Genomic DNA, 16,918 nt, shown 5'->3' with positions numbered 1-16,918 from the left:
ACAATTTGAACATTAGCTGGAAGAGCTGAAGACAGAAGGACCATTGCTTCGAAAGAAGAAAGAGGATCCAAACAGTTAAATACAGAGGCTCCATAGGCATCCCATTGAGTGCAGTAACTGTACAATTAAAAAAATGTAGCTGTTTATGTGTTCTAAATAAAAGTGTTATAAAACAATACTTACAGTTAAAAAAAGTAAAAAATAAAAACATGTAGCTGAGGGTGTTTTTTGAGTATGGTTGGACTTGCAAATGGAATCAGTGATTTAGGGAAAGGACTTGCTTTATCTTCAAATAATTTATTCACCACGAGGGAGGGAGGATTTCTGACTGTTGCATAAGATTTGGGGCCAATTCTGGGATCAGATATGGTGGCAGGAAGTTTTGTTTTAGTAAGGGTATTTGGTTTTTGCAAATCCAGGAGCGTAACGCTATCTTTATCATTCCTAAAGGAAACATGTGAAAGATGAATTCTTCAATTAAGATGGCCTCTTTACTTTGGAGAATCTTCTTCACTTTTGTCTCCTTGTAAGATGATTAATGACGATTTTATTTTAAACTGTGGGAAACAAATGAAACCATTAAATGTTTATGTTGAAAGCAAATACATTAATAAAGGCAGCAAGGCTTTCTGTAGGCCACATGGCCTGCCCCCAGCCCATAAATGCTCCTTCTGACTTTCCAACACAACTGCCAAACTCTGCCTCCACACATTCTTTTCCAAACGTCTTTTTCATTCCAAATGGAACTTGGTACTTTCATTATAGTCTTGTTAAAATTGCAAGATGTCCAAAGGGATTTGCAGGATAGAGGAACGGTGGAAGAGGAAGTATATAAAAGCATTTCTAGTCAGTATTCCTTCAGGGAGACATACAAAAGAAAAATAGGGACACTGCTATACAAAGAAGATCCTTTAATTTGATATTGCTTTAATGGTTCACATTTGGGCAAATGTATTTACTTTCTTTTTTATTTAGCACCTGGGTAACACTACTGGGACAGATAACTTTTTTAAATATGCGGAACAAATAAGTCAATGTACCTATAAGATAAATGTTGACTGTGGTCTCCCTGCAAGTGTAGGCAGCACTTCATTTTTTTATATAGGCAGTGCTTTTGATAGCAATTCTAGGTTAGTTGTAGCCAATTTTGTATGCAGATTTCTGCTAAATACAATTTCTTTTTTGGTCAGTCATGGAGCCTGAACTCTGGGCCTGGGTTCTGTCCTTGAGTTCTTCAGCTCAAGGCTAGCGCTCTACCACTTTAGCCATGGCACCACTTTTGGCTTTTTCTGCTTATGTGGTGCTGAGGAATCGAACCCAGGGCCTCTTGCATGCAAGGCAAGCACTCTGTCATTGAGCCCAGCCCCCTAAATATGATATTTAAAGGAAGAATTTGGTAACTCTTCTATATTCTTATACATATAGTTACAAGGCATTATGGATGTCTGATAACTCTTTCTGTGCACTCATATGTAGACACAAGAATGTAGTAAAACCTTCTCATAAATTACAAACCCATTCAGCAGCATGATCCATCTCCTCATTGAGGAGATTATAACCAAGGAGATGATGATAGACCCCAAATGCCAGGATCCACAAGGACTCAAAGTTCCATGAGAAATTTGTGAATTTTTCTAAAATGATTTTTGTTTCATTTTTAGATCTTGGATTTACCTGAGTTGATTGATGACTCCAAATATAAAACCAACCATCTTCGGGTACAAAATAGAAAAGAACTTATAAAAATACTATCTGCACGGTAAGCTTAGATCTAGTACTTATGAATTTCAGAATATGGGCTAAGCATTTATCTGGTGTTTTGTCAGGTCTCTTTTGTGTTGTTTAGATCAGTTTATTATTTTTTCCATTTCATTGGTTAATGGAAAAGCAATTTAAAGCTGATTTTGCTTTTGTTGTCGCACAAAAAATTTGAATGTGTTTTTTTTGTGGCACTGGAGTTTGAACTCACAGCTTTGCACTTGCTAGGCAGGCACTTACTCCTTGAGCTATGTTTTCAGCTTTTTGGATTCTACTTAATATTAAGATAGGGTTTTGTGTTTTGCCTGTGTTTGACTGGACTACAAATCCCTCTTTTTGCTTCCTGTATAGCTGGGATGACAGATGTATAACACCACACCCTGCTATTGGTTGAGATGGAGGTCTCTTGAACTTTTTGTCTTGGTTGGCCTCAAACTGCCTCTTAATCTCTGTCTTCAGAGTAGATGGAATTATAAGCTTGAGCCACATGCCTGGAGTCATACTTAGTCTTTTGAAAAGGCTCATGTGTTTCTATGTAATATAGTTGAAGTTGTTAGAAAAATAAAATTCTGCAAATGTTACTTAATTTCTGTTCCCTTTATATTTTGGGATCTCAACATGAAATCCCAAGTCCATATTCATTTACCTACTTTTTCTTTGTTGAATGTCAATGCATTTTTCTCCACTGTCTGTATCTTCTCCTTGTGCCAATTGCTCTTTAGTTCAATGGGAGCTCTGTGCATGGGACTGACACACACAGAATTTGGGAATGGGAATTGGATGCCCCTTTCCTGGTCATTTGTTAAATATAATGGATTCTACTGCAAAACCCCAGAGCCCTCAACGATTAACCTTTCTCTGCATGAGAATTGGCCATTTATTTCTGTTTTTGCCTTTTTCCTCTCAAGCATTTTTAATTCATTTAATTCATTGATAGGACTTTTTTTCCTTTCACACCATGGTTACCAAGTTTTAATAATAGCCACTTGTGCGAACCATTATCAAAAGCTCTTTGATAGTTTAAATAAATCATGCACATGCTGTGAGAAGAGCTGAGCCCAAGAAAAATATAAAACCCCAGCAGATACAAAGATCATCTTCTATCATTTACTTGCCAGAACTTTGATAGTTTCAAGAGCCAGGAAGTTAAACCCTTGGTTGTGTGTGTCCTTAAACATTTTCCTTGCTAAATTTTGTTAGAGGACTCTACTTTGTAAAAACTTTAGGCAGAATCAGTAACAGGTTAATTTAAATTTTTTTCCCTTTGGGGTGAATGAAATAATTTGTCACCTTTCTATTTTTAAATAGAAGTAGGATTTTCAGCCTTCTTGGACCCATAAACTTATATTTACATTTGGATTGTCAGGGTGGGTAAAGAAAATCCAATACTGAGGAAATAGGTTATTTGCAATTATGTAAAATTATGTTGGGTATGCTATAATTTGGGGTGGGGGAAGATTCAAGGAGTGTCATAAAGGGGGTGAGATTGGTTGAATCCAATGTAAATATGTGGAGATGCACCAATTATGTATAACTAATATAATGATAAGCTAATAATTTAAAAAAGGAAGTTTGAAGTATTATATTAATAGCTGGATCTCCTTTTTTTCCACCTGGAGAGGAACTCAGAAATTTCTGGCATAACTTACTCATTTATTTTATAGATTCTATTGAAAATGTACTATGTACCAGGGACTGAGCACTAGGAATATAGCATAAAAGAAAAAACACAGGGTGGCCAGCCACTGATGGCTCACACCTGTAATCCTAGCTTCTGAGGGAACTGAGATCTGAGGATCAAAGTTGGAAGCCAGCTTGGGCAGGAAAGTCTGTGAGACTCCTATCTTCAATTAACCATCTAAAACCAGAAGTGGATCTATGGCTCAAAGTGGTCTATCCTTGAGCAAAAAGCTCAGGGACAGCACTCAGGCCCTGAATTCAAGCCCCGTGACTGACAAAAAAACCTAAAAACTAAAAAACTAAAAACAAAAACCACAGGGTAACTATATAGAAGGCATAAAGAAACTCAATGAAAGCAGTTGATCAATATGGGTGGGGGCAGTAGGGGAAGAGAAAGCAATAGGGAGGATTATTCTGAGCAAAATATAATATATGCACATCTAAAACATCAAAGTGACCTCTGTGGTGTCATAAGTATACACTAAAAATGAGTAACAGTGAAGTAAAACAGGCTGTGGTGGAGGAAGGATCATTGACACTAAAGGAGAGCTAACAAAGAGGGTGAATGAAGATGAATATGGTCCAGGTAGTTTATTTGCTTGTATGAAGATAGAACAACAAAACCTATTGAAATTGTTTAAAGGAGGAGAGTGGGTAGGAGGAGAGCATAGAGGGGATGAGGTTGATGGAGATTTATTTACATGTGTGGAGAGGTCACAATGAGATCCTCCTTGTACAACCACTGTATGCCAATATAGAAATAAGAAGGAAGACCTTGTTAGAGTCCTTGAATTCTCCCTGAAGATGGTTAAAATATGGAGATTAATCCATTTTTTAAAAGGATAAATAATGTAGGGTAACCCAGGGCCTGATAAAACAAAAGGGGCGAGGAGGCAGAGGGCAAGCCTGGCCTCCACTCAATTCTCACTCTCTTTCCTTATTCAAGATAGAATCACTTGTTCCCTAATATATCCCATCATTGCAATCAGAACCACACAGTGCTTCAAGGTCACCAGGTGACCCTCACTGAGCCTAGCTTAGGCCCTTTGGACTTTTAGCTCTCTAAATTGTGAGTTTAATAAACTTCCTTCTTAAAAAACAAACAAAACATAAACCTTAAGCAAACACTTGCCTTCCATGCGTAAGGCCTTGAGACCAATCCTCAGGACTACCAAATATCACCATCACTACCACCATCACCAAAACCACAAAAAGGCCTGCCTTTTAGACTTGTTTAGGACACTCCTTGCAGACTTTTTCGCAAGCCATGTTCTTGTTGTTTTGAACCCTTCTAAAACATCTGTTTTGCTGAACCCACAGTTAATTTTCCATACTTTTTATATAGCCTTGGAAATTATCACTTTTTAAAAAAGCATTGTACCAACAAACTGTGTCTGTTAATTATTTGTTGTCCTGTATTTTGAGCATGTTGATATACATGTTACAATTTCTTCTATATGGTTTTCCAAATTATTTCTATGGTGAAAGCTAACTTTTAGTAATAGTGGCTGCCTATATTACCATGTGAAGATCCTATGTTTTTGCCTGTTGTCTATTGTTAGACATGATATCATAACTACATTTCTTTACTGTTCACATAAACGTTCCTTAACCTATATTTTTACATTTGAAAAACCACTAAAATATGTAAAATTGTAGAGGAATTTGTAAGGATAATCAGTCATACACATAACTTTAAAAATAAACTCTAAAGAATGATACTCATTGCATTATTAAGAAACAAAACAAAACTTTTTACTTACCCTTAAGTTGACACCCAACATTGAAAATTGAAGGTTTTATGGATTTTCTTTTTTAGAACTCTGGATTTCTAAATTGATAAAGGAATTTCTTCCTATGTTTCAAACTTGGCAACTCTTTTCTTGGCATTTTTTAAAATACACACTGTAAACATTCAGATAATTTTGTTTACAGTCAGGTGTTCCCTTTGTATGCAAGTGCCAATCAGTGTCATTTGTTTTTCTTAGTTTTGTTAAGCATGGTTAGAGACCTCACTCCAGGGCCTGGGCCTCATTCAGGATGGCCACTCTGTTTTGGCCATCAGCTCTGTTTCCCCCAACCAGCGCTCACAGTTCCTTTCAGGTACGGCTCTTCCCAATCATGCCTGCAAGCAAACTTACAGTATTTTTAAAATTGTTTAAAAAAAATGGAATGTAGAAGACTTTCCCTCAAGCTTGCCATTTTACCCCACGTGTTACAGAAAGTGTTTACCCAGCTGCTAACACCGAAAGCAAGCTAGGTAGTGCTGAAGCATATTTTAAAAAAATCTCAAGCTAAAACAGGGAGGAAGAGAAATAGTAGGGATGCATCCAGGGCCTGATAGAACAAAGCCTCTTTAAAAAAAAAAATAAGGTTTTTATTGTGAAAATACTACAGAGGGGTTACAATCACACGAGCAAGGTAATGAGCACATTTCTTATCAATCATTGTTACCTCCTCCTTTGTTTTTCCCCTACCATCCCTTCCCTCCATCTCCACAACTACATCCCCCCACCTCTGCCCTGCCTAAATTGTAAAGTTCGTTTTTCGACATAGCGTCTTGTACATTTCATTGTTGCAATGGGGCAACCTGCATCCCTATTTAAACAATTTTTTTCACTTCCGTTCCCCAAATTATACCAACATCAAATACAGTGAAAACAGGGTTATACTGTGGGGGAGGGACATACAAAGCAACAAAAAAGTCACATGGTACCCTATAAATACATTAGAAACAATAGGAAGAAAGAAAAAAACCACTTGTGTCCTTATCTTGGGGTTCATTTCGCTTAACATCATCTTATCTGACCTTTCTGCCTGTCTCAGACATATACTAGTAATTGCAAATAAGGGGAACCATGTTTCTTTGGGCCTAACTTCACTTAATATAATTTTTTCTAAGTCTTTCCATTTCCTAACAAATGGGCCAATGTCATTCTTTCTGATGGAGGCGTAGAATTCCATTGTGTATATATACCACATTTTCTTTTTTTTTTGTACTGAGATTTTATTTTATTTTACTTTATTTTTTATTGTGAAAATACTGTACAGAGGGGTTACAATTACATGGGTACCTTTCTTATCAAGCATTGTTGCCTCCTCCTTTGCTTCCCCTTCCCATCCCCCACATTTTCTTGATCCATTCATCTACTGAGGGGCATCTGGGTTGGTTCCATATCTTAGCTATGGTAAATAATGCTGCAGCAAACATAGTTGTGCTGTTAGCTTTAGTGTGGTCTTGTTTGTGATCATTTGGGTAAATGCCCAAAAGTGGGATTGCTGGGTCATAGGGGAGCTCTATGTGGAGTCTTTTGAGGAACCTCCACACTACTTTCCAAAGTGGTTGAAAAAGTTTACATTCCCATCAGCAATGCAGTAGTGTTCCCTTTTGGCCACATCCCCTCCAGCATCTGTTGTTATTAAAGTTCTTGATTATAGCATTCTAGCTGGGGTGAGGTGGTATCTCAATGTTGTTTTGATTTGCATTTCTTTTATGGCTAAAGAGGTTGAGCATTTCTTCATGTGTCTATTGGCCATTCTTATTTCCTCTTCAGAGAAATTTCTCTTTAAGTCTTTAGCCCCCTTATTTATTGGGCAGTTGTTTCTTTGAGGATTTGTTGTTGGGGGATTCAATTTTTTGAGTTCTAAGTATGTTTTAGATATGAGACCCTTGTCTGTTGTATGTCTAGTGAAGATCTTCTCCCAATCCGTGGGCTTTCTATTGATCTTGCTAGCTATGTCCTTTGCCATGCAGAAGCTCTGCAGCTTTATGCCATCCCATTTGTCCAACCTTTTCTTGATTTGTTGTGTTTTTGGGTCTCTATTAAGAAAATTTTGGCCTGTGCCAATGAGACCTATTGTTTCTCCTCTTCCTTCCTGTAATGTTTTCAGGGTGTCTGCTTTGACTCCGAGGTCTTTGATCCATTTGGAGTTGATTCTGGTGCAGGGTGATAGATAAGTATGTAGCTTTAGTTTTCTACAAGTGATTAACCAATTTTGCCAGCACAATTTACTGAAGAGAAAGCCTCTTTTTTTTTTTTTAATGTTATAGAGAAGCTAAGTATGAAGCCTGTGGTACTGGCACACCACAGCAGCAGCTTTGCAGTTTAGGCTCCAGGAGACAGTTTGAGGTCCTGATATGTATGGAATCTAGGAAGAAAAGAGTATGTGTACGGTCCTGATATGTATGGAATCTAGGAAGAAAAAAGTCAATAATGGATTAGTGGTTAGGGAGAAATCAGAGAAAGGTACAGAATGAGGATGAAGGAAAAGGGAAGTGATAGATTAAATAGAAATACAATTCATTTAATTTCCTCTGTTTTCTTTTCTCTGTTAACATTTATTGGCCCCTTACTGTTATACACTGGGCCAGCTTATCCAAGATAAAAGAAGCAGCATGAACTCTTGAAGCCAGTTCAGGGTTTAATCAGGAAAACAAATCCATAAAGCAGTGAGCCCAGTGGTGGGTGGGAAATGCTGGGGTTAACTTACACATATTGTACTGTGGAACTATTTTTGAGTAACTTGGGGAGTGCTTCCTGGAGGTAGTGCCATATGTGAGAGAAATATTGATGCAAAGAATGAAATATTGACCTGAGGGTAATTTTATAGCAAGAAAAATAAAACGGCGGCTGGCAATGAGGCTTAGTGGTAGAGTGCTTGCCTAGCATGCATGAAGCCCCAGGTCTGATTCCTCAGTACCACATACATAGAAAAAGCTGGAAGTGGCACTGTGGCTCAAGTGATAGAGGGCTAGCCTTGAACAAAAGAAGCTTAGGGACAGTGCCGAGGTCCTGAGTTCAAGCCCCAAGACTGGCAATAAATAAATAAACCAAACAACAACAACCACAAACAAATACCCCTCCCCCAATTATGAAACTTCTTCTTCTTTTTTTGGGGGGGAGGGGTCCGGTTGTGGGGCTTGAACTCTGGGCCTGGGCGCTGTCCCTCAGCTCTTCAGCTCAAAGCTAGAGCTCTACCACTTGAGCCACAGCACCACTTCCGGCTTTTTTCTTTTTGCTTATGTGGTGCTGAGGAATCGAACCCAGGGCCTCATGCATGCAAGGCAAGCGCTGTACCACTGAGCCACCTTCCCAGCCCCTTATGAAACGTCTTAAAGATAATAATTAAAAATCAAGACTTTGGGCAGGAGAAGCAGTTCAGAAAAATATTCATGATGTATTTTAAACCTTGGGCAAGTATATATCAATAGAGCCTTAGTCAAACAATTTCTAAAACCGTGTTTAGACCAAGTCCTCATAAATAAGAATAACAACATTTGATATACATCTTTTAAACGAAAGTGGCATTTCCTTTATTAAAATAAATAATACTTTTTGTTTTTGACAGATGTGATTTTTTCCCCATTAATTTAGTTTCAGATACCTAATGAAATATTATTTTCAGGGTTTACTGTAGTAAAATATTGAGAAATTAAATACTCTATTTGGAGGATTTCTAAATAGAGTTGTTAAAATATATGTTGAGTTGAAAAACCAATTAAATTAAGACTGTCTTCTAAACTGAGCATTTTCAAAATTTGACATCAACTTTTCTGTTTATTTTGGCTTGATTTTTGTGGTAGTCCTGAGCACTGTACCTTTGTTTTTTTTTTTTTTTTTGCTAAAGATTGGCGTTTTACACTTGGGCCACAGTTTTACTTTTAGCTTTTTGCTGGTTAAATTGAGATAAGAGTCTCATAGACTTTCTTGCTAGGCTGGTTCTGAACTATGATCCTTAGATCTTAGCCTTAGGTTTACAGGAGTGAGCTACCAGCACCCAGTTCAAATTATAGACTTGGAGAGTTAAACCCTGCAAAGTTCTTGTTGATTGATGGAAGGACTGTAATTTGAAAGCTACCTAATTTAGTGTTTATTTAAAGCAAATCCAAACTAAACTAAAAACTCTGACATTAGGCAAACTTGAAAATTCCACTTCCTGGGTTTGGTCTTCTTGGGACCTTAAAGATGAAGTGTAGCCTGGCTCATGCTGGTAATCCTAGCTACTCAATCCAGGCCCTTATCTCCAGTTTATCGACAAAAGGCTAGAAGTGTTAGAGTGCCAGCCTTGAGCAAAAATGTCAAGTGAGAGCAAGAGGCCCTGAGTTCAAGTCCCATTACCCATACAAAATAAAGAAGATAGTTTACAGCATTTACTTTAGCACGTGTAACTGTACTTCCCATCTCATTAGAACCACTTGCTCATCTTTATAATATGGCCTAATTTTTCCATCCTCCCTGCCTTCTGAAATACTTATTGCTCTACTCCAGGATGAGGAACCCTGGATGTCTCCCCCCCTCACCCATCCTTTGAAACAGGCAGTTTTAGGAGTGTCCTTGCCTTCCCTGTCTGTGGCAAGCAGTCCCTCCTACACTGCGTATCGAGACATCTTTGGCACTCAGCTCTCATTTCCTTCTCTGCCTTCTTGACAAGACGGTGAATCTCTTAAGGCAGAGACAACATCGTTTTGTTTTTTCTTTCGAGTGCCTGTTACTGGCACTCAATAAATGTTCTTTCATTTAGGGAATGCATGAATCAGTGAGCAAAGCTATCTGATCATAGCAGAAGTAGACATAGTAGAGGGAAGGTCCTCAATGTCAGGGCCTACAGATCCAAAAGAGGCCAGTGGGAGTCACTAATGATGAATTTGCATCCACCAGGTGTTAGGATCAAAGCATAGTGGGAAACTTAGTCATCTACTGATTCACTCTGTGGTCTTGAGCAAGTGCTCCAATCTCCTGGAGCCTCAGGCTGTCAAATATTATCAGAATCTCATAACAACACTCATGTCACAGTTAGGTTTAAACAAATGGGGAGGGGCACAAAGCAGCAAGAACATGGGGATTCCCAGACTTACTAGAGAATGTCAGTTCTTGAGATTCATAATCACAGGCCTCCTTTTAAAAAAAAAACTATTTTTATTAGCATACATTAATAGTACAGGTAGATTTCATTGTGATAATTCCACAGATTCATACAGTGTACTTTGAATGAGTTCATCCCTTCTTTTATATTCCCTAGCCCTCTCTCTTCCCTGCTTCCCTGTTTATTAATCATTTTCTCCGTCTGTCTCTCTCTGTCTCTTTTCTCTTTTATTTTACCATTCAATGTCTGTATCCCTTTTAAATTTCTAAACCTTGTGCCTTTGAGAGATTTTTCTTTTTTGCCAAACTGTAACTATTGGGAAAATTAATTTGGATAATTTTTATTTGACCAATACTATTTAGCCATCCATCAGAAATCTTGATTGGGATCTTGATCTAACTAGTAGTATTACTATTCTGATTTTTGTTAATTCTAACAAAAGTAAAGCATGAGATTTTTTTGGCCTACACTGTCTTGTGGTAGATAGATAAGTGATTTTGGGTTAACTTTTTAAAAATTCAGAAGTAGCTCACAGGGTTTAGGAATACATTTAACTTTGTACTGCTTTTCTAAAAAGGCCATGAATAGTGCCCATTTTTTCCCAACCCAAAGGGTATTTTTAAATAGCCAAAATTCTATGCTCTTTCAAGAGACACTTCTTCCTAAGTGTGGGTGATGGATTTGTGATCACTCCATTAGTTAGTTCTTGCATTTGTGCTGTACTTTAAAGAATGAAACATTTGTATGTCCTTTAAATGCTGTGTTAAGAGGCTCCATGGAGAGCTTCAACTGGTCTTTGAATTCCTAAATAAAGTCCATCCATGAGTTCTTCTGTTTTTCAACTTTGCTTAGAAACAGGGTCTCACTGAGGTTGGTTTTGAACACAATCTTCCTGCCTCAGTCTCCCCAGGGAGGGAGATTATAGACATGTGCATCTGTGCCCAGCTTAAATTGTTCAAAGTTTTTCTTTTCAAATTGTTTTTATAAAGGTAATATACAGAGGGATTACAATTAAATTGTTTAAAGTTTTAAAGGATATCTTTGGCCTTCCATAAAGATGTTGGTTTTACTTTTTCTGCTGAATGACATTTTTTATTTCCTTATTTTTTTTAGTAGAAAATAGAATGACCTCATATTTAATTGGTAACAGTCCTTCTCTTACCTTCTCTTTGCTAGTTTCCTAAATTTCCATTTCATTCTGCCCTTCTGCCCCATCTTCCTGCCCCTTTTCTGCCTTTCACAATTTGGGCTTGAAAATTAAACCATTAATGGGTACGTGATATCAATATCCAATTAATAACAAATGAATATCACTTTCCTAGTTGTTTTTCATTTCTTTGCATGAAGGCCTCTCTGAATATCTGGTTTTCTTGGAGAACAGGGTGGATTTTTGTCATTGATACATTGGTGTGATACAGTTTAGAAAGCCTAGAAGGTACCTCTACTCCTGGATAATAGCCCTTCCTTACACACAGTTCTAGGTTCTACTTTCTGTCTGGCTGTCTATTTCTATCATCTATCTTTCTTCTTCATCATTTATCTAGTTTTTAATCTGTGTACTTACCATCTACTTATTATATCTTCTTTTCATTAACTATGTATCTAACTATCCATTATCTAGTCTAGTGTATCTACTATCTATTTTCCCTTCCTTCCTTCCTTCCTTTCTTCCTTTCTTCCTTTCTTCCTTCCTTCCTTCTTCCCTTCCTCCATCCCTTCCTTCCCTCCCTCCCTCCCTCCCCCTCCTTCCTTCCTTCCTTCCTTCCTTCCTTCCTTCCTTCCTTCCTTCCTTCCTTCCTTCCTTCCTTCCTTCCTTCCTTCCTTCCTCCTCCTCTTTCTTCTTCTCCTTCTCCTCCTCCTTCACCTCCACCTCCTCCTCCTCCTCCTCCATCTGCTTCTATAATCTAGTTAATTCTCTCTCTGTCTAATCTACTGTCTGTCTGTCTGTCTGCCTGCCTGCCTGCCTGTCTGTCTGTCTGTCTCTCTGTCTCTCTGTCTGTCTGTCTCTCTCTGTGTAAGAGTTTGCCTATTCTTCAGTTTCAAACAGTAGCAGGATATGAAATCTGATTCCTTAGTGTGAATAAGTTTCCCATACCTTTTCCTCAGCTGGATTTTATTTAGAGACTGGAGAGAAATAAAGATACTGGCTTTTGAGGTGGAAAGAAGGAATGGGCTGAATGCTGAGAACAATAGTAGTAAGGAGTCCTGAGTTTTCCTCCTCTTCACGTTCTTGCCCAGGCTGGTAGGAAAGGGAGGCCTCTTAACGCCCATGAATTCCAACCCTCCCTAAACCTGGTGGCCATCAACTATCCTCTGTCCTTATGTTTTTAATATACATAGAGAAACTTACTGTTCTCTCCCTCTAAAACATTTTTTTGGTCTAGTATTCCAAATAATCACATTTTAAAATCTTTTCTGCCAGCCTTATATTTCTGACTTCTATTAGCATCTCATGAGGTTGCATTTCATGAGATTTATAGATATATATATGTATATATATGTATATATATATATTCTCAACCTACATATTTAATTTATTGTAACCTTCTCCCAACTCCTTATGATGCTCTGAATCCTATCATTGTAGGTTTATCTGGCGTCCACTTCAGTAGGGCTAATTTGGATAAATGGATAAGATGTTTGGTGAAGGTCACATTTGTTTTCTTGCTCATTTCTTGGCAGCTTTGCCATTATCAGCTAATAGATGGTCCCTCATAAAATGCCTATATTTTATGTGCTATATTTTCTAAATGTTGGTTATTTGGAGACAGATTTAAGTGGCTATGTTTTGTTACTGGAAAAATCAGCCTGGAGGGTAAAAGAAAGAAACAATGGCTCTGGAAAGCATCCCTTCAGCTTACTTCAGAATGCAAAGGCAATCAAAGGAGAGCCTCGTGACCCGGGCTCTTTCCACTCAGTTAAGAGGATTCTTTGTGGCTGAGAATCAAATGATGTCTTTAAGTGAGTCAGGGTAGAATGGAATGTCATCCTACTCTCCCCAATCCCTCCCTCCATTTTTTCCCAAAGAAGGCTATAAACCATTCTGCATTACCTTTTAGTAAAAAGAATTAGGTGATTTGAAGTGTGTGTTGTGTGTGTGTGTGTGTGTGTGTGTGTGTGTGTGTGTGTGTGTGTGTGTAAGGAGGGGAAGGTGGTGGTGGGAGGCAGGCCAGTAAACCCCATTTCCCCAGATAAAACATTTAATACTCTCAGTTCTCCATTGGAACTTGATATATAGTTTTTAGATTTATAGAATGTTCAAGTCCTAAACACTTTAAGAGCTGAATAGAACTTTGGATATCGTCAATTTAACTCTTTCCTTAGTGAAAGAACTTAAATCTAATAGTACCATAGGCCAGAGATGCCCTGAAATCTGGTGGGAGGCTCCACAAGCCTTCTCTAAGTCCTTCATTTCAGAATTCTCTGGCTGACCTTGTTTTGCTCTTGACTTTTTTGAGTTGGATGAAGTATCTGGGGGTTGACTCCATCTCCTTTCTCTCTGATTTGTTCCTCAGCCTCTCTGACTCATTCCCTTTCTGTTTAGATTCTTGCCTACTTACGGGTAGGATTAAGAGGTGATCTGCAAGTACTCTATTCCTGCCTTGATTCCATTCTTATCTCCTCTTAGCTTTGGTTTCTAGTACTTCCTTGGTCTTTGATCTTGAATCAACTGATGTTTCTAGAAAAAACTGACTCTACTTCTCATCCACTCCTGACAGCGGGCATTCCTCCTGAGTCTTGATTTTTATCAGCTGTGCAGTGTTCTGGACCATCCCGTAGTGACCAGCTGCTCCTGGCTACTGTCACCTGGACTGTCCACAGTGGGTTTGGCAAATTCCTCACTGCTTCTGTGAGAAAGTAGATTGTGTCTACCTTAGTTCTAGTTATTTGTGTTTTCCTCAATTATCTCATAGTTCATCAGTGAGGCTCAAATTGGGATCTCTTGCTTATCACTGCCTGTGGCATAACATGCACAGAATAATTGTTTAATCCTTTTTTCTCCTCTCATGAATTTTATGTTTAGATTAATCTTTGTTTCTTTCTCCTTTTTTGTGCTTGTCCTGCAGCTTGAACTGAGGCCCTGAGCACTGTTCCTGAGCTATTTTGCTCAAGACTAGCACTCTGCCACTCAAGCCATACCTTCCCTTTGACTTTTTGGTGGTTAACTGGAGATTAAAGTCTCATGGACTTTACTGCCTGGACTGGCTTCAAATTGTGATTCTCAGATCTCAGCCTACTAAGTAGCTAGGATTACAGATTTGAGCCATTGTTGCCTGGCCCTGTTTACATTCATTTGACTAGGAAAAAAAGTGAACATTTTTCTTTCTCTCCTTCCCACGTTCTCTTTCCCTCTCTTTCTTTCTCTCATATACTGTCATATATACAACTTTTAATCTTCCAACTTGACATTTACATTTTTCTTTTCTAAATGACCTTCATTCTTTCCTTCCTTCCTTCTTTTCTTTTCTTTTTCTTTTTTGATAGGTCTTGGGGCTTGCACTCTTGTCCTGGGTGCTGTCCCTCAGCTCTTCAGCTCAAGGCTAGTACTCTGCCACGTGAGCGACTTCCAGTTTTCTGAGTGGTTTATTGGAGATAAGAGTCTCATGACCTTTCCTGCCCAGGCTGGCTTTGAACTGTGATCCTTAGATCTCAGCCTCCTGAGTAGCTAGGATTACAGGCATGAGCCACCAAGTGCCTGGCTCGCTCCTTCCTTCCTTCCTTCCTTCCTTCCTTCCTTCCTTCCTTCCTTCCCTCCTTCCTTCCTTCCCTTCTTCCTTCCTTCCTTCCTTCCTTCCTTCCTTCCTTCCTTCCTTTCTCTCTCTCTCTCTCTTTCTTTCTTTCTTTCTTTCCTTCTTTCCTATATGAATTGTTTTCCTTTTCTCATTTGTTAACATTGGAAAAAGAAAAATTCAGACACTGGAATGTCTGAGTTTATTTAAGTCTTAGTATTCAGTTCAATTTAATGAACAGAAACCAACAAAAGCCAACAACAAAAAAAGGAAATAAAAATTCTGGCCTGTGTATTGTGGGATCTGGGACTGGCTCTTTCTGGTGGTAATTGATGTGTATCTACCATGTTTTTGAAAATGAGAGTAATAGGTGCTTCTAAATTACTTTCAAACATGTCAACATATAGGAATCCATTCTAAATTATAGCAGTTTATAACTGTTAGAAAACCAGAGTAATATTGTCAGAGACATACTTGTGTTTAATAATTTTATCATGCCATTATCTTAATTCGAAGAGGATTGAGAAAATAAAGTCCATCTTTGAGTGTAAATCAAGTATAGTTTGTTCCCTTACATGGTTCCATTTGTTAAGACAAAGTAATATAATAGTAAGTAAATATAATAGTAAAAATAATTCTTAAAAATGTGCAACTAATAGAGTTTAACATGTGCCCAATACAAAGTCAATGTGAAGAAAACAGTCCTTTCCTATATAATCCAAAATTGCAATGAAGAGGAGATTCCATTTATGGTTAACAGCAACAGCTGCAAATTAAAAATACCTAAGGCGAATGAAAGAAAAATATGTACTTTTTGTGTGACCAAAAAAATCTCCCGCAGCTGTATGACTTTTTTGGGTAGGGAGACTAAGAGGAACTTACTGAGGTTTGAACTCAGGACTTTGCACTTGAGATGCAGGTGCTCTACCACCTAAGCCACTCCTCCAGCCTTTATACTGTTTGAGATAGGGTCTCACATTTTGCCTCGGAGGCCCTGGTTCAAGATCATCCTATCTATGCTTCTTTTCATAGGGAAGATGAAGATGACAGGTGTGTGCCACCATGTCTAGCTTTTTCTGCTGAGTTGAGTGTCTCATGTACTCTTTTGCCTCAGTTAGCCTGGAGCTACAGTATTCTAGTCTTCTCATATAGCTGTGCCAAAAGACATACATCATTATACCCACCCTTGGTTGAGATGGGGTTGTATGAACTTTTTCTTGGGCTAGCCTTGAACAGCAGTACTGCTCTCTGCCTCCAGAGTAGCTAGGGTTCCAAGTGTGGTCCATTGTTGCCCAGACTACCTGAGGGTTCTGAGCATCCAAAGCAATATTTGCATTAAAATAACCCTTTTTGTAATACTGGGATTTGAACTTGGGCTTCAAGCTTGCAAGAATGGCTAGGCTGGCACTTTACCAGTTGGGAAAAGCCTCCAGCTCAGCCGTTTGCTTGTTATTTTAGAGATAATGTTCCAGACTTTTCTGCTCCTATTAGCCTCTAATGCAAATCTTCCATATCTCACTCTTAAGAATAGCTAGGATTACAGGTGTGAGCCAGTAACACTTGGCTGAAATAACTCATTGAAATACAATTATACCAACAATAGCAACAAAAGCAAGAAGAAAAAAGCCTAAACTGAAAAAAAAATCTATACTCTGGTCTAGCTGTCAAGCGTAGCAATAATTATATTCTAACTCTGTGGTCAATATGAGTCAAAATAGCATGGAACACAGGTTAAAATAAAAGTAAGAAATAAATATTGTTAGGAAATGTCTTCTATTGTTCATAATTTTTCATATCATGTGGTATTAATATCAAAGGTATCTGTGACTAGTTTCTTTTTTTATTGTGAAAATACTGTACAGAGGGGTTACAATTACATGAGCAAG

General features: G+C 38.2%; 1 protein-coding gene across 10 annotated transcripts in view; it reads left to right on the top strand.

Moving 5' to 3' along the window:
* The window catches only part of Sugct (succinyl-CoA:glutarate-CoA transferase), a 602,475-nt gene that overhangs the window by 226,878 nt on the left and 358,679 nt on the right, over positions 1 to 16,918 (top strand). For all 10 annotated transcript variants that reach the window (XM_069998316.1, XM_069998332.1, XM_069998322.1 and 7 more), the window contains one exon: positions 1,662 to 1,759. In XM_069998316.1, coding sequence (XP_069854417.1) covers positions 1,662 to 1,759 — 98 coding nt within the window. The remainder of the gene's footprint in view (positions 1 to 1,661; positions 1,760 to 16,918) is intronic.

Source organism: Dipodomys merriami, unplaced genomic scaffold (genome assembly GCF_024711535.1).
Source record: "Dipodomys merriami isolate MVZ:Mamm:240054 unplaced genomic scaffold, mDipMer1.0.p SCAF_104, whole genome shotgun sequence".
Lineage (NCBI taxonomy): Eukaryota > Metazoa > Chordata > Mammalia > Rodentia > Heteromyidae > Dipodomys > Dipodomys merriami.
This window is presented reverse-complemented; position numbering and strand designations above follow the sequence as displayed.